A 25,040-nucleotide genomic window follows, 5' to 3' on the forward strand; every position below is an offset into this window, starting at 1 on the left:
GCAGTACTTGGAGAAAGAGGCTAGTAATCATGATGCCAGGAAGACAAAAAAAAAAAACAATCACTGAAACTTTTTTAATGCATAGAAAATCACACAATGTTCAAAGGAAGACGAAAAAACAAGCTGAGTAGTTTCAAAACTAATACAATGAACCTACTGTATACATTTTTTAAAACACTATAAAATAAAGACGTACATTTTCACATAAAATATTTTTCTGTTTTTTACACACTGAAATGTTCTATTGATATTTTAAATATATAATGAGAAAAAATTAAAATTGATACTCTTGAAAAGGAAGGTGTTTGGGAAAGTGTTTTTTTTCCTTTCAACAACGGATAAATCTTTATCTCTTGTTATATATCCAAAGACCTACTTTTAATCACTCAATACAGTTTGTACTCAAAAGGGTTGTTGTTTTTTTTTTAAAGGAATTATAAAGGGCATAATGGGGGAAATTCTAATAAATTCCTAATTTAAAAAATAAAGGACCAAAAGTTCTTTTTCATTTGACCATAAGCTCCTTGAGTACAAGATTTGATTTTGTTTTTTTTATCCCCAGTGCTTAGCACAGTTCCTGGATGGAATCAAATGTTTATTATCTATTATGTGCCAGACACTGTGTCAAGCACATTACAAATGTTATTTCAAGTCACATAGTAACTACTTATTGACTTGCTGATGAGAGCCAAGATCATGATAAAGAAAAATTATAGGGTGGTAAAAGAACAAGCAATAGACATAAAAGTAAATCAAATATATCAGCTTCTAAGGAGTTTCTTCTCGGAGAAGAAAAAAAGTACTAATACAGTGACTTATCTAGACTAAAAAATATTCAAAGGAGTTTAGAGTGTCAAGAGACTTCATCTACAATACTTACTCACAGAACCTATGGAGTTTTCATTTTCAACTTTTACTACCCAGCAGAGCCTAGATGATAGACCAGTAATTCCCAAAGTGGGCACCACCACCCCCTGGTGGGTGCTGCAATGATCCAGGGAGGCAGTGATGGCCACAGGAGCATTTATCTTTCCTATTAATTGCTATTAACATTTTTTTTAAATTAATTTCCAGGGGGCTAAGTAATATTTTTTTCTGGAAAGGGGGCGGTAGGCCAAAAAAGTTTGGGAACCTCTGGGATAGACCAATGACTTGATCTGTATACCTACAACACTGCTAATTTACTGCTAATGTCCCAAGTTGAAACTGTAAATGGAATTTCTTAAAGAAACATGTTACAAATGGTGGCTGCATAGTCTAATACTGTTTCAGGTTACCTGGAAAATTAATCATCAGAGAGAGCATCATAGGAAAAGTGCATTCAAAAACCCAGATAATTCACAAAGACTTGTTATAATAGCTGTACATATATAATGACTTAAATTTACAAAAAGATATTCCTTACAAAATCCCTAGGATAGTGACACTGATTCTACCCCCTAAATTATCAAAAATCACCTTCTTAGCCAGAAAAAAAAAATTTAATATTGTGAAACCTCAATCAGGATTACATCAGATGTAGTGGCTTCTACATTAAAGGATAGGAAGGCATGGAATAGGATATTCCACGAGACAAAGGCTCTAGACCTACAACCAAAAATCACCTACCCAGAGAAACTGAGTATAATACTCCAGAGGAAGAAATGGACATTTAATGAAATAGAGGAATTCTAGGCAGTCCTGACAAAATGGCCAGAGCTAAAAAAGATAATTCATTTATCAAATTCAATACTCAAGAGAAGCATAAAAGAGGTACAAAGAAAAGACTCAAGGGAATAAAAAGGGTTAAAGTAATCATATGCTGGTATGGGAGAATAGTAACTAGAATACTTAAGATTTCCAAAGGACAAGATTTCTAAAATACTTACTATACTTTTAAAGTAATCAAGGGAAACAATGGTGTTAAACTGACCATATTCCCTGTATTGAAAAGCATAAGCAGAATACTTAAGATACAACAAAAGAAATTTAAGATACTTTAAAGTAAACAAGGGAAATAAGAGTTAAACTGACTGCATTACTCTTAAGAAGATGATAACTAAGATGCTTAAGATATCTATGATACCTGAAGTACCTAAGATACCTAAAGTACTTAGGATGCTTATAATACTTAAGAATGTTGTTATCACTATTAGGGCACTGAATAGGACCAGAGAGAGAAAGAGAGAGGGAGAGAGAGAAAGAAAGAGAGAGAGAGATCATGGAATAAGTTGAATATAATGGAAAACTATTTTTTTAAATCAAGGGATAAGAAAGAGTATTATATTGTCAAAAGAGAAAAGGAGAGATAACAAAACAAAAACAGTGATTCCTCTTTAAGGGCTTACAGTCTTTTGTAATAGAAAACATATAAATAACTATCTACAAATGAGATATATAAATGATGAATTGGGAGTAATCTCAGAGGGAAGCCACTAAGACTTAAAAGGATTGGTGAATGATACAAGCATTCTGAAGAATAATTTGAAACCATTCCCAAATGACCATAAAACTGTACATATCCTTTAATGCAGCAATACCACTACTAGGTCTATATCCCAAAGAGATTAAAGAGAGAGGAACAGCTTTTTCAATGATGGAAAATAACTAGAAACTGAAGGGATGTCCATCAGCTGGGGGAATAACTGAACAAGTGTGGTTTATGCTTGTAATGGAATATTATATTGCCCTGTAAGTCAGTATTATTTTTTTTAGTAATATAATTTTTTAAATCCTTACCTTCCATCTTAGAAGCAATACTGTATATTGGTTCCAAGGGAAAAGAGTGTAAGGGGGTTAAGTGACTTGCCCAGGGTCACATAGCTAGGAAGTGTCTGAGGTCACATTTGAACCTAGGACCTCCCTTCTCTAGGCCTGGCTCTCAATCCACTGAGCCACCCAACTGCCTCCCAGGATTACTTTTATAAGAAGGTATTCATGTAGGTTAAGCAGTAAGAAAGAATTATTTACATAGAGACCAATTCCTCCTACCCAAAAAAGAAAAACTCATTTCGCAATAACATTAGCTCTTGATATAAAACAAAAACAGAAAACAGTCATGATCTTAGACTATCTAAACACTCTTAGACTTAATTACTTGAAACATTTTTTCCTTTTTCAAGGACTTACAGTACTTTCATGATTCTTAGAGTATCTAGGTGACAAAAATGGAACCAAAATAATTTCTAAATATGTTTTTTGAAACAAAAAAAAACTTTAACATTTGGATTTTTATATGCAAATCTTCTTTATTAGTCTAATAATAGACAACATAAGCAAGCACTTTTCCAAGCATACATAGGCATACATACTCACATTCCTTAACTTCTTCAAAGGCTTTACTCACTTGTAGTCATAACACCTGGAGAACATGAGGGTATTCCATGATCCACTGCCCATCTATAGGCTCCTTCTCCAACTAAAAAGCTAATGAGTCAAAAGAATAATTAATAAAATTCGGTGTCAGCATTCTTAACAAAGGACAGCCCTAAAAACTTATTTTGGAATGAATTGAAAAAGCATATACAGGGGGTAGCTCAGTGGAATGAGCATCAGGTCTAGAGACAGGAGGTCCTAGGTTCAAATCTGGCCTCAGCCACTTCCCAGCTGTGTGACCCTGGGCAAGTCACTTGACCCCCATTGCCTACCCTTACCACTCTTCTGCCTTGGAGCCAATACACAGTATTGACTCCAAGATGGAAGGTAAGGGTTTTAAAAAAAAAATTAAGAAAAGAAAAAGCATATACATTTGAAATATGCCTAGGAAAGTACAGATTTATTTTTAAATGGTATAAAAATATGCCTACGGGGGGCAGCTGGGTAGCTCAGTGGAGTGAGAGTCAGGCCTAGAGACAGGAGGTCCTAGATTCAAATCCGGCCTCAGCCACTTCCCAGCTGTGTGACCCTGGGCAAGTCACTTGACCCCCATTGCCCACCCTTACCAATCTTCCACCTATGAGACAATACACCGAAGTACAAGGGTTAAAAAAAATATATATATGCCTACGTACTTTTAATACTAATGACTGAGAATAGAGAAAGTCTATAAAAAGGGGTTATCTTTAAGGAGCCTAGATGTGACTTGGCAATTAATGTAGACTGTGCAAAGAAATAGTAGAAACTATGCAGTATTATTACAACAGGTTGCAAAAATTTAGAAGCTTATGAATATTTAGTAAAATGTGACTTGTGGCCAAAATTATGCACCAAATAATTGTATCATTCAGCTACAGTCACCCATTTTATTGATCTATGAAAACTTAAGAATAGATCCTTCTAGCCAAGATGGCTGCCTGAATAAAAATCACCTACACTTCATATAACGATTCCAGCAAAAACCTGGACTTTAGACAAGACAGAGTAATTATTAGAAACTTCAGTAAGAAACTATATTATGTGCATTACTCCCTTTGACCACAGAACTGCATAGACACAAAAAAAGCAGAAAGAAACATAGGACCAATAGGAAATAAGTCCACCAGCAAAGCCAGCACCAGCACAAGTAAATGAGTTTATAGCTTCCAACTGCATCAGATATGGGTCAGAGATATATGTAGGTTTAAATTCTCTATAGGGGAAACAAGAGCCAAAGGACCTCAAGAAAGACTTAAGGAAATGAGAAAGCCCCAAGACAGTCAGACACAAAGTCCAGAATGGAGTACTTAGAAGTTTCAATAAATGATAGTGGCCCTAAAAGTACATACTGAAGTGAAAATAAATTCAGTAATCTGTTTGCACTTACAACAGTTGCCATAAAGAAGGTCTATTTTTAATCTTGATCTAATTTAATAAAATTTTGTTTAGCTGAATTAGTTTATATAGACAAAAACCAAAAGTCAACATTATTTAAAATAAAAGTTAAGTGTAAAAAAGAGACAGTTACAGAAACACTGAAATAGCAAAGTTAAAACATTACTTAGTCCAGACATTCAAATAATTCTGTATATTTTGTTTTACACTTGATTTTTCTGAAAATAGATTAAAAACAAATAACTCATTAGTAATTCAAATTTTATCCAATTAAATAACATATGCTATTAAAAAAAAAGTCCAAAGTGTATTGGTTAAAATGCTTCATGTCACTGTCCAAATTTTGATAACTTTAATTTCTTGTCATTCTTAGCACTTATCTCTAAAGGAAAATAGGAGAAAGTGATTCTATAGTGCTGCTGCCATAGCTTAAGAACTAAACAGGAAATCTAACTCTTTTCCAAATGGTACTTTGCAACATAAAAAAAAAAAATCAAGGAATATCAACTTTTCTTGTTAGAACTCAGTAAACCTTTTGGCAAACTCAAAAAAGGCACTTTATATTTGGGGCCAAAACATCAGAAATTTTTTATTTGAAAATCAAAACATCAAAAATGAGAACTTTGTAATGGCATAAACAACTATATCATTGATTCCCAAAGAGGGAGCTACCGCCGCCTGGTGGGTGCTTCAGCAATCCACGGTGGTGGTGATGGCCACACTTTTTTTGTATTACATTCTATTCTGAGTTCAATAAATAGTTTCATAATTTCCAGGGTGCGCTAAGTAATATTTTTTTCTGGAAAGGTGGCAGTAAGCCAAAAAAGTTTGGGAACCACTGAACTATATAAACAAGCACAAGGACAAAAATTAACACTGATCTCAATTCTTTCTTCATTCCATAATATTCAATTCTATCCAGTGCTATATCAAGTACACAAGATGTTCCAAGATGAGAGAACAAAGCAGGTCTTCCACTCACAGGCACGCTATTGCTGATTTGAAAACTAATAGCATCAGCCTTCTTTGGATAAGAATAACCTTCAAATATTGCATGCATTAAAGACCAAAGGCTAAAGGAAAGTCAAGCAGAACAAAGCAATTACCAGGGAGGAATTCTGCCAGCAGAGAGTTTTCCCTTCTGCCCTTCACACAACAATCTATTTGCAACTGAAACTGGATTCTTGATTCCTGAAAAGAAAATCAGCAGAAAATGGAGATGGAAAAGTTGTTTAAAGGTTTCTAATTAAGTTCTGTGGTATTTTGATGGAACAATTCTAGAAACCTTAAAAAGTTTTCTTCTTATTGAAAAAATTTGCTATCACAATAATATTCAATTATAAATAAAATTCAAATAAACAAATGTTGAGCATCTACCATTTACAAAGAATATCTAAGAAATAATAAGCACAACATTAAGTTTTTGTGCTTGCTATTAAGAATTTAAAGTGCTACAAATCGTACTGAAATTCTATCTCCCATAAGAAGTTAAGAGTTTTGATTCTACTATCCAAAAAATTGAGGATAAAGTAGAATTAAAAAGAAGAATTTTATTTTGGCAAATTCTCCTTTAGAAAACAAAATGAACTTCCAAGAACATCAGCAGAATTTTTATGATAAAAATCTACTCAGAAGATGTGCATAACTATAACATCAAGTTTAAATTATAGGGGCAGCTGGGTACCTCTCTGGATTGAGAGCCAGGCCTAGAGACGGGAGGTCCTAGGTTCAAATCCGGCCTCAGACACTTCCCAGCTGTGTGACCCTGGGCAAGTCACTTGACCCCCATTGCCCACCCTTACCATTCCTTCCACCTATGAGCCAATATACAGAAGTTAAGGGTTTAAAAAAAAAAAAGAAAGAAAAGTTTAAATTATAGGTGAAAATAGATCTACATGTTAGTATAATTTAGGCCAATTGTATCACCAACTATAAAAGGTTTAATAAGTAGCAGTAAAAAACTGGTAAGTTCCTTCCAAATATGTATTTTTTTTCAAATCATGTGGAACAGTACTCTCCAAAATAGAATCCTCTATGGTTCATGTACAAATTATCAGGGTGTCCCCAGAAAAAAAAAAAAAAGGTAGAGAACAGCTAAAAAGATAGCCAATAATCTAAAGGAAAAATAGCAGCAGGATAGCAAGTAAATGTGATGAAGATACTAAAAGGAAACTGAAAATATTAATACAAAGAAATAACACATAGGGTATATTGAAACTCAAACATTTTGGTTTTATTTACAATTCAAAATTCAGACATTCAGTTAAATCTTAAAACATTTCTCAACAAACCACACCGTCTAATGAAAAAATATTCGTACTTATATTATTAGAGTCCATATCCAAATTTCCATAATATTTATTTTAATAATATTTGTTTATAATAATATTTTAAAACTAACCTGGAATTTTGTAGGAAGCATTACAACAAATATTTAGTCATAAATAGCTTGGACATTTTCATACAAATTTTATACTTAATATTATATGCTAGAAATATAATAAGAAAAGACTATTTTTAGAAATACTTCAAAATTGGAGAAAGAATCTAATCTGTGAAAAATGAGATCATCTTTTTTTTAAATCTAACTTTTTCCTAGGTTTGTATCCAATTAACAATTAAGTATTTTCATCATAAGATAAATTAATCATTTTTGCAGTAGGATTAACATACCACTCAGTGCTCCAACCGCTCCAAAATTTAAGGACTTTCCATCCATAATGCTGGCATCACATTCTATCTCACCCAAAAGGTTTAAATTGGAGCCCATTCCTGCATTTGTAAAAGGGGAATCCTAAAAATACAGAAAACAACACATATATATATGTATATGTACACACATACCAATTACAAAGGATGACATACCAAGTGAGATGGTATAAAGGAAAGAACACTTGACTGAAAGTCAAGAGATGTGGATTCTAATCCTGATACTGCCACTAATGAAATATATGATTTTCAGCAGCTCAGCCACTCCAGGCCTAAGTTTCTTTGGCTGCAAAATGTGAAATTGAATCAGATGACATCTAAGATTCTCTTTCAGCTCTAAAACCCACTGATTCCAAAGTGAATCAAAAAATATACCAAAATAAAACACTCTGTAAGTAAAGGTCAGTAGCCATAGAAATCTTGATGTAATGTGTAAAGGAGGATTCAGAATCAGTATCAGTATTTTCAGTATTAAAAAATAAGTATCATTTATTTTTTGGTTTTGTGGTGACTATATACATATTATATATACATTTTATATATATATATATATACATATATACATATACTATATTAAATAGAAAACTAAATTCTAACTAGTGAAAAAGTGGGTAAAGATTTAAAATTAATTTTTATCATGAAGTGAATGGCAATAAGAACATCCTGAAAGGCTTGACCAATTCCCAGGGTCAATTAGTTCTTATAATGACTTGGTACTGTATCAGATCTGAAGAACTTAATATAGTACAGAAAAATATTAGATAATATGATCTAGACCTAGTTCTCTTTAAGATAGGAAGTATTACAATGTAATATTTTTCTAAGGCATCAATCTAGAAATTTGCCTGTGATCTAAAGTGAACATGAGATCAATTCAATCTAGGATTCAGAATTTATAGAACATTAGCTTCTTGAGGATGTATTTTTACTTTTATATTGTATCAAATGACTGACACATTTTAAGTACTTAATTTTTGATTGATCTGCCACAAAGAAAATCAAAAAAAGGATAGCATGGGAAATCAATAAACAAAAATGCATTAAGCTCACATTATGAGCCAAGCATTATGCTAAATACTGGGAATACAAATACAAAAACTCAAACAGTCCCTGCTCCTAAAGAAATTACATTTTAATAAGAAAAACAAGAACATATTAAAATAAAAACAAGACAGTTTGAAGAGTTGGGTGTATCAGTAGGTGGGGACAAAGTACTAGACACTAGTCAGTGAGGTCTAGATTACATTCTCATCTAAGTCAGATTGGTAAGACACAACACCATAGTTTCCTCACTGTAATATGGGAATAATGATAATTTCATTATGTAACTACCTCACAGAATTGAGAGGAAATTATTCTGTGATTATTCAGATACTAAATATAAATTTGTTATTATATTTCAAAGGAGCTGTGGTATCACAAAAATGGGTGGACCCACCATCAGGGCTGACCTAACAATCCAAATATGCTACTGAATTACCCAGATCTAGCCCAGAATGTCTTCATCTTCCTTACAGACCATGAATGAAGTAAAACTGAACCTAGTACCAGATAGAATCTAATTCATTTGAGGGAATAATTTATAAGATATTTTTTCTATTACCATCAGAAATATTGGTTTACAAACCCAATGGAGGATTAGAGAAAATCCTAGGAAAAGATTGCCAATATGTACTCTGAAACTACAACTGAAACTATTCTTCTATTCAGTAACTTGATGTGATACTAGAATGGGACATTGGGTTTCCTTTTTTGTACACCCCAAGTAACAAGTGGTTAAGCAAGAAAATTCCTTTCCTTCCTTGTTATTCTTGTGATGCTGAGGAAATAGTGACTTTGGGCCTCAGATATTCACAATAAGGCAAGACCTCTGAAAGAAATACTTTCTTTGGATTCTCCTCCAGATTTTAAGATGGACACAGAGATACACCTTCCAAACTATGCTTTTATACCATCTCGTTGTATCTAAGCCCTCATGTCTTTAGGACACAAAAACCTCAATCTAGCCCGCAGTCAAGTAACCAACACCCCCACTTCTGCCTTAGCTCATATCATCACCATCCCCTTTCCAGTCACATGGCAAAAGGTTATAAGAAAGCCAGAAAGAATCCCCCCACCCAGAGAGGCAGTGCCCATTCATGTGTCTGTCCTCCCAGCCACTTCAACATGAATTCCAAATTAATAAATTTCTCTTTTTATTTCTAAGCTTAGTTGTGTAGTCTTGAATTCTTGCAAAGGGTACCTGTCCCAAACCCAAGGGTTCACACCTCAAGTCCCCCACAACAATACCACAATTAAGTTTTTGCAAATGATCACTCAAAATATTAACTAAGGATTAGCATATTCTGCAACAAAGACCTCAAATAGTTCATCCCAAAGTAGCACTATATCTTTTCAAGAGAAATATATTAACACAAACATTCAATCAAAAGTATCTAACCCAACATACAGGCACCAAGGTGGGGCAACAGAAAGGCAAGTCTCTGCTTAAAAGAAGTTGACAATCTAATTGGGAAGGCGAAATATCTACATAATCATTAAAAAGTCAAATAACAATAAATATTTAATAACTATAATGAGACTGGTTCTTGAAACAACTACTTTGAAATCATAACACATAAAAGATATACAAAAATGTAGACAGCTGTAATGTAGGAATTTTAAGAAAGGGTAAATCATTACAGCAGAGAGCATTAAAACAGAAACAGGAAGGTTTTATGTTAGAAATAGTCATGAGAATTAGAGAAAAGGTAATTTTAGGTAGAAGAAACAATACAAGCAAAGGCTAATAGCCAAAAGTGTAAGACATGTCTTAACAAATATACCAAAGTAAATAAAGTGGAAAGAAGTAAAAGATGAGGCTAGAAAAGGGAGCTGGGAACAGACTGTGGAAAATCATGAATATTAAATTAAAGATTATATGCTTTACTTGGCAATGAAGAAGTATTACAAGTTTTCAGGAATTTTATTCAAGGAAACAGAATTAGGCATTGTTCTAAGGATACAAAGACAACAATGAATGCCTGCCTTGAGGTAACAATCATGATATCAGACAAAATAAAAGAAAAAAAAGATGTAACTTTAAAATATAATTAGGGAATACCCCAATTGGTAAGTTATCACAGCATATAAACAAGCAGAAGAAATTCAGAAGAAATCAAAGCTATCACTAGTTCTATGAAAAAATTGCTCTAAATCACTATTGATTAGAGAAATGAGGAACCATCTCATACCTATCAAAAATGACACATTCTGGAGGGTATAAGGGGAAAAGAGATACACTAATGAACTGCTGGTGGAGTGGCAACCATTCTTGAGAACATTTGAAACTATACCCAAAGAGCTACCATAACTGCATACTATTTAACCAAGCAATAACACGACGAGGTCTGTACCTCGAAGTGATCAAAGAAAAAGAAAAAGGACCCATAGGTATAAAAATATTTATACTAGCTCTTTCTGTGGTAACAAAGAATTGGAAATCATGGGGAGCTCATCATTTGGGAAGGGCTGAACAAGCTGTGGCAAAAAATTAGGATGTAGTACTATTGTGCTGTAAGAAATTATTAGGAGGATTGGTTTTAGGAAAAAAAAATTGCAAAAACAATTGGAAATAATGCAAAGGGAAGTGAGAAGAACCAGTGTTATGAGGATGATCAACTGTGAAAGACTTGGCTACCCAGATCAATATGGTGATTCAAGCAAGCCAATTTCAAAGGACTCATGATGAAAAAATGCTAGGGGCAACTATGTGTCTTAATAGATTGAAAGCCAGGCTTAGGGACAGGAGATGCTATGTTAAAATATGGCCTCAGACACTTCCTAGCTGTGTGTAATGGGCAAGTCTCTTAACCTCCATTGCCTAGCCCTTACCACTCTTCTGCTTTGGAGCCAATACACAGTATTGATTCTAAAACTGAAAGTAAGGATTTTAAAAGAAAAATGCTATCCACCTCCAGAGAGAGAACTTTTGAAGTATAATTTTATCACTTCCTTTATTTTTCTTGCTTTTTAAAAAAATATGGCTAATACATAAATGTTTTACATGACTTAACAGATAAAACTAATATACTGCTTGCCTTCTCAGTAGGTAGAAGGGAGTAGAAGAGAGAGTGAATTTGGAAGAAATATTTAGTTCCTGCCTCCTAAAGCAGGGATTGATAGAATGAAAAGGGTAGAGAATACATTAAAAGGAAGAGATAAGGTAAGAGGATATGGAAATAACTGGGGCATAAGATAATCAAAACTGAAATACACAGTACTTTTTGAGAGTCAAAAAACTGAAAACTATAGAGCTTCACATCAAAGGGCCAGTTAAGCAAAAAGTGGTATAGTAATAAAATGGAACAATATTAAGCCATATGAAAAGAACAAAAGGTATGGATTCAGAGAAATTTGAGAAGACTTTTAAGAATTGATGCAGCTAGAAGTAAACATAACAAGGACAATTAACACAAAGACTACAATTTTATAAACAAAAATTGCTTTGAAAGACAAGAATTCTGATCAATGAAATGACCTAACATGACTCTGAAGAACCAATGAAGTATACACCCCCTCTTCAAACCAAGAGGTATTAGATTCATAATGAAGAATGATGTCATTCCAGATATGGTCAATATATGGATTTATTTTTCCTCATATCTATTACAATGATTTTGTTTTGATTTGGCGGAATTAAAAGAAAAAAATAACAGAGATAGTGGCATCTCCAAGTAAAAAAAGTGTTAAAGAGGTTGTTTTTTCTTTAAAATGAACAGAAAAGAAGTTCAGTAGAGACAAACAAAGACAGCTATGGAAATAATATGTTGAATTTATTACATTTTTTAAATGATCTGTAAGTAGCGGAGATGGGTAGTTTCATAAACAACCCTCTGCTTCCATTCTTTGCATGTAGAAATGTATGTTTATCACTGTTTAGTTAAGTTCAAAATAAAAAATTTTTAATTTTTTGAAAACTATAGTAGGCTGGTAGCAATAAGTATATAATAAAGAAATATAAAGGAAATATTCTAGAGGAAAAATGTTAACAGGACATAGTTATTGAACTTAATGAGGGAAATGAAGAAATCAAAGTAAATCCCAAGTTTTGAAACTAAAGACATAAGCAAATGAAGGTATCAATAAATAATAAAAAAACAAAATTTCCATGTGAGGAAACCTAAGCTTCTGATTTGCTAAGAACATATGTAATACCTTTATGAATGATTATCTTGATGGAAATACAATTAAATAAATTCTCAATCATAACTAAAGCAAAAGCAGAACTTTAGTAATAGCTTCTTTCTTTTTTTTTTTTTTTTAAACCCTTACCTTCCGTCTTAGAATTAATACTCGGTATTGGTTCTAAGGCAGAAGAGTGGTAAGGGCTAGGCAAGGAAGTTAAGTGACTGCCCCAGGGTCACAAGCTAAGAAGTATCTGAGGCCAAATTTGAACCCAGGACCTTCCATCTCTGGGCCTGGCTCTCAATCCACTGAGCCCCCCAGCTGCCCCCAATAGTTTCTTAATAATATAAGCATTCCCCATGATTACCTAAAGACATAAACACAGCCCTTACTGAAAATTAACAGAACTTGTTCAGTTTCCAGAAGAGGAAGTTTTAGAAAGTGAAAATCCCTTATCAGAATTAATGGTTTAGAGATAAGGGAAACAAACTGGAGAAGCCTCAGAGACAAGTTCAAAGCCACTTTTCAAAGACTTAGCTAACTGATCACCAGTAAATTGTTTAATCTCTCCATAGCTGTTTCTTCAACAGCTAAACAGAGATAAAATCTGAAGTGCTTATCTCACAGGGTTATTGTGAAAATCAGACAAATTAATGTATAGAAAGTTTTGGAAAACCTAACACCACCAGGTGACAATCATTATTTGATTAGAAAATCATAAAAATGAGATAAGGACAAGAGCATAACCCATCTGGCACGCCCCAATAGTGAAGCAAAAAAAATTTCTATTTATGAATGATAAATGAAGGCAAATATCTTACTATTAACCACAATCTGTGCCAAACTAATGTTCCTTGCTCCAAATGTACAAGAATAACTGTTTTTAAATCTACAGACTATTATACAACTGTAATGGTGAGGCACCAGGGATGTTAATTATTATTATTAAAATGTAACCTAAATGGTTCACACTGGGTTGAAGGAGAGACAGGACCAACCAGGATAGGGAGACCAGAGTTTACTGCCAAGCTGTTAACTGACACAGAAATGGCAGCTGGGCCAGGGCCTGTGGAACCAGCAGGCAGAAGGTAAAAGCATATAACTGTTTAATTGAGGGAAATAATAATGAAGGATGGGAATAAGGGATTCTATACTTAAAACCTAAGGGCAAACCACAGGGGGCAGGGAAGGAGTTGACTACACTATCCTATTGACCTAAGCCAGGCAGGGCCCAAAAGGAGCAGTACTGAAGTCACAGGGAAAACTTCCTCCAAACCTGGTTCCAGCCAGGTTTGGTCAGCTCAGCTAAAGGGCCTGAGGGTGTCTTTCAATTGGGGTCTCACAGTAATCCAAGGATGGTCACATGATGCCAAGAGCCAACTCCACCAGGTAATCCAAGGTACCCAGGTAGGGAGAGTGAGTTTGCAATTCTGTCCACCAGATCACAAACCACTTCCCTACTTGGTGGTGCTCTGCCGGTATGCTGTCCACTGTTGAAAGCCTCCACCTCTCAGGATCCCAGGGAATCTGGATGCAGTTTTTCCCTAACTCTGAGATCTCCCAGAGTTAGCAACAGTTATGTCCCAACCACTAATGGAGTATCTCTCAGAGTACAAGCCCCACTTCCTGCTCCTTCATTCTATCTTGGAATTCTCCAGCCCTTCTGCTAGGTCCAACACTAACACTAAATTAATTGCTAAATAACCCTCACAACACCTCTAGAGATTTACAATAAAATTTCTCCTAACATCTCTTACACATGTAAATAATTTGGCTTTCAATGATGAACACAAACTAGAAAGGTACAACATAAAGCTGTTCTTATATAAAATTATTTCTATTTGCTCAATTTCCAGTTGTCCTTTATAGAAGTAAGACTTTGAGAAGAAACTATTATGTTAACATTCATACTGTCTCTCAAGTGCAAACATGCCAAACAGTAACCAAATCTAAAACATTTCAATAAAACTATTTATTAAATACAATAAGAGAGAAGCAATAACTTTAATTAGCAGGTAGAATGATGGATCAAAGTCTGGAAATGTCCAAATCCTGTTGCTGACATTTTAACAGCTGTATTTCTAGGAACAAATTATATTACCTCTCTAAGCTTTAGTTAATTTCTATTTATAAAGTGGAGATAATAATGACACCTATGGTACCTACATTACATAGTTGTTCTGAGGCTGAAATTAGATAATGTAGGTAAAGCAAACCTAAAATTTTAAAGTTTGAGCAGACACTTAAGATGACTAATAATTATTATGTGGAGCAACTCCTACTAAAAACTTTCTTCTAAAACTGATGTTGTTATATTCTTATCCTGGGAAATGATGGATGCCACCTTGAATGACAGGGAAGGCAGTTGGAAGACACTGGAATGTTACCAAGTGCCGTGAGCCAGGAGCAAATGTCAGTTGGCCTGGCAGTATAAATAACGCTAACAACCACTTGGAAGGGTCTTTGGTCTTTTGGTCTTTGGGTTTCGGGGTTGGGTCTTTGGGCTCTTTAGGTCTTTAGGCCTCTGGATCTTTCTAGCTCTTTATGTCTCTGGGTCTCTAGGTGGTGAAGGGAGGCTGGGAGGTCTATGAAGAAGAGGGTAGGAAGAATCTGAATATTTCCTGAAGACTGTGAGAGCTAGTGCATCACCAAACACTGATAATGAGAAAGCTGAGAGAATAAGATCACCAACACAACCTCATCAACAGCAGTCCCTATTCTCTGTCTTGGCTGTGGCCAGGCTGGGCCAAAGGGGTAGTGGAGAATAAAACTCCAGCTTCTATTAAATCAATAGCCTCCAGTCCTGACTGTCAACTAGTTAGAGATATTAGACTGACAGGATCTCCAATCCCCATTCCTTGTCCTGTTTATCCTTTCCCTGATTATAGATTATACATAAAGAGAGTTTAACAAGTACCTTCCTGAGTGGTCTTTATATCACGACCCTTGGGGAGGGAGTCAACACAGTTAGATATCAAACATGATCCAAGACAAATCAAAAGCCCTATAACAATTCATCCAACCCCAGGTTGGACCTGAAAGGGTTACCCGTCCACCTAACCTTTCAGGGTCCTCCCTGGACAACTGGTTAGAGAAAAGGGAAATTATAACAACTATCAAGGGTGATCGGGGTTGGTGTTTCTCCATCATCTGCAACTAGGGAGAATACATAGATACATTCACATCACTGCATATCTATATCTCCCTAGGCCCTTTTTGCTTATAACAATGTTAATGACAAAACAAAGACTTTTTAGGAGTCTATTTCAGTAATTTTTTTCTAAACAAAAATGAAAATTGGTTTAGCTACTCTCAGTCTCTACATAATTTTTTCATCAGGTCAATTACTAATGCTTAAACACTTTCGATATCATGAACAAGGCCTTATCTAACATCAGTGGTACTAGGCTGTTTAATTTTTGAATAAGTTTTAATACAGAAGATACTAACAAGCTGTCCTACTAGGTTGGGGGGAGGTGGAAAAATCACTTTAAATTTTTGAAGTATATCTCTTAAAGTAAAATGTTTTGACAAGTAAAACTGGAAGGTTTTTAATTTGAAATTTTCATGTTAGTCTAGATTAGAAGGGTACCACTGAACAGTTACTACTAACAAGTTTAATTTAAATGCCAGACTTAGTCACTCTCCAGAAAAGTAATTTAGTTGGTCACGTATCATTTACTCCCTTCTCTCATTAATAAGATTGTTAGCCAATCTTAGAATCTGTTAGGAAGTAAAAATTAATTCAGAAAGATCACTATGTCTCAAACTGTCAAATGTCTCATATATAATTTTCCTTCCGCTATATCCAACTCATGTTGCTCGCACTAACACAATGTCCAAGATGCCAGGAGAAGTTTTTGGTATATCAGGGTGGAATGTACAATTGTACAGAGAAACCATATCAACTAAAAAGATTTCATAGAATCACAGTTGTCAGGTTATTTAATAGTCTGCTAACCCTTTCAGGATATTAGTACTACATAATTCCAAGGTCAGAATTGAGTGAAAACACTAGAAAAGTTACTTCATTAGTTTGAAAAGCAGTAGTGGACAAAAGTCAGGAAGAATCATATATATATATATATTCATTTAACTCCTGTGAGCCTCAGGTTCATCTGAAAAGTAAGGACACCTATAATATCTACCTTATAGGGTTTGTTTTGAGGGCCAAATGACATATTTAAGTTAAGCATTCTGTAAACTTTAAAGTACTAAAGAAATATCAGCTACTATTATCAGGGTGTTTATATGTTCTCTGAACAACAGAAAATCACCTTATGTTTAATGGTATTCAGAGATATAGACTCTCTTGATATCACTATTATATTTTTAAAATTTACTATTTAAGAAAAGTGAGTTGTCATTTAAAATTAACATTTTTACCTAAATCTTTCATGCTAAAAGTTAAATTCTAGGGCAGGTTAAGTGGCCAGTGGATAGAGAACCAGGTCTAGAGGGTCTTAGGTTCAAATATGGCCCCATACACTTCCTAGCAGTGTGACCCCCCTGGCAAGTCACTTAAATCCAATTGTTGAGCTCTTCCCAATCTTCTGCTCTGGAACCAATACTTAGTATTGATTCTAAGACAGAAGGTAAGGGTTTTTTTTTTTTTATGTTCAATTCCACTTTTTTTTCTGTCCTTAATGAAGATGAAGTCACTACAAAATAACAAAAATAATAAAATTATCTTGCTCTCCATTATCACAGAGAACCTCTCCCCTCAGAATCTTCATTTTACCATGTGACTTTCTTCTGTGGCTACTCTGTAAGCTCTATGCAAATTTTCCATATCACTTAGAATTAAGATAATAATTATGATTACAATCACCATGTATTCATCATACCTTTCCTAATTGGTAGAATAATATTCATCTCAAAAGGTAACGTGAAAAGCCCAGCTGTGCAAGAAGCAGAAAACCATCGATTCTAACAAGCTGAATCTGAATAGCAAAGCAAACAAAAGGAGCATGATCAAATGCTGAACAATAATCAGGGTGTCAAGGTTCAGATCCCATATCTCGTGCATTGACTTTTCTATGATCCTGGACAAATCACTTTACCTTATTAAAATACTTTTACCCTAAAGCCTTAGTCTTCTTAGCTATTAAAGCATGATGTCAAAACTATTATACAGAGTTGCTGTGTTTTGATCAAATATGAGGTCTAATGATTAACTGGTGTAAGAGGATCCCCCAGAATATTGCTAAAAAAAATGGACCAATACTACATTGTGGTACTCTTTAAAGATATATTTTTTTAAACCCTTATGTTCCATCTTAGAATCAATACTGTGTATTGGTTCTAAAGCAGAAGAGCAATAAAGGCTAGGAAAAGGGGGTTAAGGGACTTGCCCAGGGTCACGCAGATAGGAAGTGTCTGAGGCCAGATTTGAACCTAGGCCCTCCCATCTCTAGATCTGGCTCTCAATCCACTGAGCTACCCACCTACCCCCCTAAAGATACTTTTAAAAGAAATATGGTATCATTTCCTCAATATTTCAGTTAATGGAATTGTAATTTCATCAATTAAGATATCACTGTGGCAGATTTTGACCCTTTTTTCAATTTCACAGATTTCAAATTTCAATTTCACAGAAAAACACAATTTTTGTTACTAAAGAAATTAATCACTTTGATGTCAAACTGGTCAACAGTTAGTCAACAAGCAATTTATATTAAGCACTTAGAATGTGCCTGATATTATGCTCAGCAGTGGGAATTAAAAAAAAAAAAAAAAAAAACCAAAAAGCCCTACCTTCAAGGACTTCACATTCTAATGGGGGAGAGAATATGCAAACAACTACATACAAACATGATACATATACAATGAAAATGGAAGATAATCTCAGAAGGAATGCACTAGCAGTTTAGAGGACAAGAAAACTAGGAAGAACATCTTGCAAAAGGTAGGATTTTAGGTAAGTGTTGAAGGGGGGTGGTTAATAAAAAGGCATGGAATTGTAGAGTATTGTATGAGGAACAAGAAGTCAGCCAGAATAGTTGAATCAAAGTATATGAAAATAGTAAAATGTAAGAGCAGAAAGAGAGAAAGGGTTGTAAAGGGTTTTATAGGTCAATTGAGCATTTTATATTTGATCCTAGAAACAAGTCAGTGGATTATTAAAAATCAGATCTGCACCTAAGGAAAGATACTTTGGCAATTGAGAAGAGGATGAATTGCAGAGTCAGAGACACCAACTAGAAGGCTATTGTAAATAATCCAGGTATAAAGTAATGAAGATCTGCACCAGGGTGATAGCTGTATGAATGGAAAGGAAAAGAATTATAGGAGAGGTGATATAAAGACAGAAACAGTAAGACTTGACAATAAAATAGATTAGACAATGAGCATAGTCCATCACCTTAGTCATCTTAAAGCTTTTTCCACTCGCTAGGAAATACCAAAAAATATACTCCACTGGCATAATCCTAAAAAACCACAGTTACCTCTAAGACATCTAAGTATTTTCATGAAGGATGACAGTAACAGAGGGGCAAAAATGAAAATAAGCAAGCTACAATAGTGTCAGTAGAGGAAATCATAAAGCAACCTAATTCACCATGACCTTAGCACATAGATATCACTAGGAAAACTTGGGTTACAGGCGAAACAAATACAAACAAATGGGGAAAAAACAGTAGGAACATAATCCATAGGACATAAAAAGATTTCCAGCATAAATCACAATAAAACTCACCTAACTACTTTGTGCATCTATGATTTTTTTCTTATTAAAAAAAAAAAAAGAATTGGGATTTGGTTCAGAATTAAAGAAATTAACTCAGAACTCCTTTTGCTGCATCTTTATTTTGGTTGACATAATCTTTACACTTCAAGGTTACTTAAACCAACAATTCATTATCTTTGCAATATGCAACAAAACAAAAAACTGATCTCTCTTCAACTTAAAACTTAAAATTTTTATTGAATTAAAGAATATATTTTACTTCATGACGTTTTCTATTAAATTTAGCAATCATACAATATACCTAATGTTACCAAATTTCAGGTGTACCTCCAACCAATTTGTCTCCACAGTGTCAAAAAAAACAAATGCCATAAATGCCTTTAAAGATAAATATCAAGTACTAATCTCTAGAAAAAATCCAAGACATAATAATGTCAAAATACTTACATTATTACATATCAAATATTAAGAACAACATACATACCATTATCACGTGTGTAAACACAAAAGCTAGAAACTGCCTGTGCCATCAGGCTTCAGAGATTTTTTTATGTGCCTTAACAATTTACTTCCATAAGTAAGTGACATGAATCCTTGGGAATCAAAACAGAAGAACTGGCCAAACTCCTATGTCTCTCCAAAATGAAATACAAATATAGTTTCTTCCCAAAATCCATGACAGCATTTTTTGGCAATCAAAAATAAATGCTGGGGGCAGCTGGGTAGCTCAGTGGATTGAGAGCCAGGCCTAGAGACAGGAGGTCCTAGGTTCAAATACAGCCTCAGACACTTCCCAGCTGTGTGACCCTGGGCAAGTCACTTGACCCCCATTGCCTACCTTTACCACTCTTCCACCTATAAGTCAATACATAGAAGTTAAGGGTTTAAAAAAAATAAAGATAAAGATTAAAAAAAATGCTGATCATACAAACAAAAGCATAAGTAAAACTGCAGATATTAAAGGCATTTACTTTTATTGTCATCATCAATATGTACAACTTCACCCAACCTTACACTGACATATGCATCTTAATATATACCCTTTTTAAAACTTCCTTTGACCGAAATGACTATTAAACTACACTCTTAAGGAACTGGGAGTTTTGAGACACAAACAGTAGTCACCTATGTCTTAAGAGAGAAGAGCACCAATAATTCTGGAATTAATGAGCAGTGAAATGCTACAAGGAGAAACAACTAAAAGGAGAAGATTAAAAGGGCAAACAGTCTCTTTATTCTACAAATTAAATAATAGTTCCTGGATAACTAAAATGTGGTTCTATGTGCTTAGTATGCTCATCTTAAAGCCCTGCTACTTTAATTCACTGCACTGGAGACCGCAGCCCCAAAATATGTATAACAAATAACAAATTTTGGAACAAAGTTGGTAACCAGAAGGATAAAACTGGAAGTAAAAGGAATTATATGGTAAGAAAAACAATATGTTAATAACTAAGAACTAAAACAGAATTTTAACCAATTTCTGGGAATCTAAACCTGAAGGAGAAAAAAATTGCATCTTTAATTTCTACTAACTTCTAACTGAAATGTTAACATTTCCTTTAATTCTTTAAAATCATTTTTATGAAAAGGGGTCCATAGGTTACATCAAAGGGGACCATGATATTAAAAAAAGTAAAGTAACACTTGAATAGCGACATTTGTGAGTCACAATTAGATTAGCCAGATCCTGGCCCCTTAACATGTCATTTTACCGCTCATTAGTACCTCTAATTATCAAGATAGCAAGGGATGCTATGAAAAACTCAAATTAATCAATTTTATGTAACTTTGTCAGCTACATAAAAAGAATCAATGAGTAGAAGGTTGAAGCTACTAATTTATGTGAAGTTTTAAAATGGTTCTAATTATCTTGAGAGATATCCAGATCACATTATTAAATAAATATAGCATTGTGAAGTTATTTAGATGTCTAATTATCACTGTCTTTGTTACCACTATTACAAAGGTCAATATTTGTAATGTAATATAATTCAATTCAACAATATTTATTAAGTGCCTGCCATATGCTAACCATTGTGCCAGACAATGGGTAAAGAATGAATGAGATCTATGATTTAATTGGTATAAAGAACTCCAATGAAGATCAGCAGCTATTCTGCAACCTTATATACTTAAAGGTTTGCCTGGTATGAGTGGCCTAATAGATATATGATACCTATAACATATATCATATATATCATATATGTGTATGTATGTGTAAGCTAATATATATCAAAGGCAATACTAATATTCAGGTCTTCCACTCTAAAAAGCAAGCTAGCTCCAGGTTAAGATGGCGGCAGAGTAAAAAGCAGCTCTTAACCTCTCCTGACCGAAATACACAAAACTCCTCAAGGGGACATAAAAACAAGTCCAGATGAACGGAGGAACCGCATAACAGGGCACAGCGTGGAAGGTACGTGGAATCGGGACATTTCCATGCTATAAAGGGGTAAAACAGCTCTCACTAAATCGCGGACTGAGCAACCACCCCACCCCCACCCCTACCACACATACCACCTATAGCGCCGAAGCCAGTTAAAAAGAAATAGAGCAAGTTTGGGGCACCCATCGAATCATTGGCAGCTCTAGGGCCTGTTCCTGAGAGCAGCAAGATTTGGGACCCCAAAAAGCCAAAGAACGCACGCGAACTCTGAGTGCGGGAGCGGCGGAGGCGTGGGAGGAGGCAGACACAGCCACAAGCTACAGCTCTGAAACCCTGAGTGGGGAACCAGCCTAGACGGGTATACGACTGTGGAAGCAGCGCCCTGAGACTTGTAAAGGAACCTCCGGCAGAAGATCAAGCAAGGGGGTCCACCAGGGGGCTTGACCTTGGAAAAAACCAGAACTCAGACCTCAGGAGCCAAAAGACCGCGGACAGACCCCGAGCGTGAGGATAAAGCTGAGAAGCTGCTGGGTTAATGATGGCTACTCAGACTCAGGAAGTTCAGAAGAGAAAGATAAACAACAAGAAAAAGAAGTCTTTAACACTCAACAACTTTTACACAGAGAAAATCCAGACAACCGAGCAAACAAAGGAGGAGAACAAACAAGCATCCGGACCCTCCTCAAATAAGGAAAACTCCTCACAAGCTATGGAAGACTTCAAAACTGAGATTCTGAGGAAGATGGAAGAGATCTGGCAAGAAAATAACAGTTTAAAAGGTAGAATCTTGCAATTGGAAAGTGAGGCTCAGAAACCAAATGAACTGATAAGCAAACTGAACCAGATTGAAAAAGAAAACCAAAAGATCATAGCTGAAAACCAGTCCCTAAAGGCTAGAATTGAGCAATTAGAAGCTAATGATCTCTCAAGACAACAAGAACAAATAAAACAAAGTCAAAAGACTAAAAAAATAGAAGGAAATATGAAATATCTCAATGAGAGAGTGACAGACCAAGAAAACCAGTCTAGAAGAGACAATTTGAGAATAATTGGTCTTCTAGAAAAACCAGAAATTAATAGAAACCTGGACTCCATACTAAAAGAAATTATTCAGCAAAATTGCCCTGAAGTCCTACAACAAGAGGGCAATATAGACATTGAAAGGATTCATAGAACACCCACTACATTTGATCCAGAGAAGAAAACGGCCAGAAATATAATTGCCAAATTCAAGAGCTTTCAAGCAAAAGAAAAAATCTTACAAGAAGCCAGAAAGAGACAATCCAAATATCAAGGAACACCAATCAGGATCACACAGGATCTGGCAGCCTCCACTGTAAAAGACCGTAAGGCCTGGAATACAATATTCAGAAAGGCAAGAGAGCTGGGCCTGCAACCACGGATCAACTACCCATCAAAACTGACTATATATTTCCAGGGGAAAGTATGGGCATTCAACAAAATTGAAGAATTCCAAGTATTTGCACAGAAAAGACCAGGGCTAAATGGAAAGTTCGATATCCAACCACAAAAATCGAGAGGAAACATGAAAAGGTAAATAAGAAACAGAGGGGAAAGAAAGAAAACTCATAATGTTTAAATTTGCCTTTTTAAGGGCCTCAGTAAGATCTAATTATCTGTATTCCTATGTGGAGAAATGCTATGTATAATTCTCTGTAGTGAACTCTATTCACTATTATAGTATTCACTATTATAGTAATCAGAAGAATAATTCACAGGGTGAGGGTGGAACACTAAATAATCTAAGATGACATGGGGGATGGGAAAGAGGGGGTGAATAGCAGGGGACACCAAGAGAAACTTGAGTGAATAAGAAAAATAGGATATTCTATTACACACAAAGAGGGCATGGGAAGGAGAGGGGACAAATACTATTATAAGAAGGAGAGGAAGAGAGCATTAAGAGGTAATAATCAAACCTTACTCTCAGTGTAATCAACCCAGAGAGGGAAGAGTAGATATACTATCCATTGGGACATAAAACTCTTATCTAACCCTTCTGAGGAAGTTAGAAGGGATAAACCAAGGGGAGCAGGGGAGTGGGGAGGTCAAAAAAAGGGAGGGGAGAAGAAGGGGGAGGGAATTCATAAGGCCTTTAAAAACAAAAAGAGGGGGAAAAATAAGGGACGGGGTAGAAAGCGAAGTTAATCAAGGGAGGGGATAAGGGATAGCGGCTAAATAGCAAACCACTGGTTTAAAAGGAAATAGTATAAGAAAAAGGGGGTAGGAATAGGGGAGGATACGAAAATGTCAGCAAATGCACAACTGATGATTATAACTCTGAATGTGAATGGGATGAACTCGCCCATAAAACGGAAGCAAATAGCAGAGTGGATTAGAAACCAAAATCCTACCATATGTTGTCTACAAGAAACACATATGAGACGGGTGGACATACACAAGTTTAAGGTTCAGGGCTTGAGCAAAATCTTTTGGGCATCAAATGAGAAAAAGAAGGCAGGAGTGGCTATTATGATTTCTGTCAAAGCCAAAGTACAAATAGATATGATTAAAAAAGACAGGGAGGGTCATTACATCCTGATTAAAGGCAGTATAAACAATGAGGAAATAACACTACTTAATATATATGCACCAAGTGGCATAGCATCCAAATTCATAAAGGAGAAACTGGCAGAGCTCAAGAAGGAAATAGACAGTAAAACCATACTAGTGGGAGATCTAAATATTCCTCTGTCAGATCTAGATAAATCAAACCGAAAAATAAATGAGAAAGAAGAGAGGTGAATGAAGTCCTAGAAAAATTAGATTTAATTGATATGTGGAGAAAAATAAATAGGGACAAAAAGGAATACACCTTCTTTTCAGCTGCACATGGCACATTCACAAAGATTGACCATGTTATAGGGCATAGAACCATTGCAAACAAATGCAAACGAGCAGAAATAATAAATGTAACCTTCTCAGATCATAATGCAATAAAAATAATAATTAGTAAGGGCACCTGGACAGGAAAAAAAAAACTAATTGGAAATTAAACAATATGATTCTCCAAAACCAATTTGTCAAAGAAGGAATCATAGAAACAATCAATAATTTCATTGAAGAGAATGACAATGATGAGACATCCTACCAAACTCTGTGGGATGCAGCCAAGGCAGTACTCAGGGGGAAATTTATATCCTTCAGTACATATATTAACAAATTAAGGAGGGCAGAGATTAATGAATTGGGCATGCAACTCAAAAAATTAGAAAGCGAGCAAATTAAAAATCCCCAGATGGAAACTAAATTAGAAATACTAAAAATCAAGGGAGAAATTAATAAAATCAAAAGTAAAAGAACTATTGAATTAATAAATAAGACTAGAAGCTGGTA

At 34.9% G+C, this 25,040-nt stretch overlaps 1 protein-coding gene across 2 annotated transcripts in view; it reads right to left on the bottom strand.

The window, feature by feature from the left end:
• The window catches only part of TASP1 (taspase 1), a 282,501-nt gene that overhangs the window by 215,176 nt on the left and 42,285 nt on the right, over positions 1 to 25,040 (bottom strand). Inside the window, exons 4-6 of one of the 2 annotated variants that reach the window (XM_044663408.1) lie at positions 7,402 to 7,522; positions 5,835 to 5,919; positions 3,326 to 3,405 (exon numbers count right to left, since the gene is read on the bottom strand). The exons of the other annotated variant lie outside the window; for it this stretch is intronic. Of the exons in view, the coding sequence (XP_044519343.1) occupies positions 3,326 to 3,405; positions 5,835 to 5,919; positions 7,402 to 7,522 (286 nt within the window). The remainder of the gene's footprint in view (positions 1 to 3,325; positions 3,406 to 5,834; positions 5,920 to 7,401; positions 7,523 to 25,040) is intronic. 2 annotated transcript variants of the gene reach the window in all.

This window comes from Gracilinanus agilis, chromosome 2 (genome assembly GCF_016433145.1).
Source record: "Gracilinanus agilis isolate LMUSP501 chromosome 2, AgileGrace, whole genome shotgun sequence".
Classification (NCBI taxonomy): domain Eukaryota; kingdom Metazoa; phylum Chordata; class Mammalia; order Didelphimorphia; family Didelphidae; genus Gracilinanus; species Gracilinanus agilis.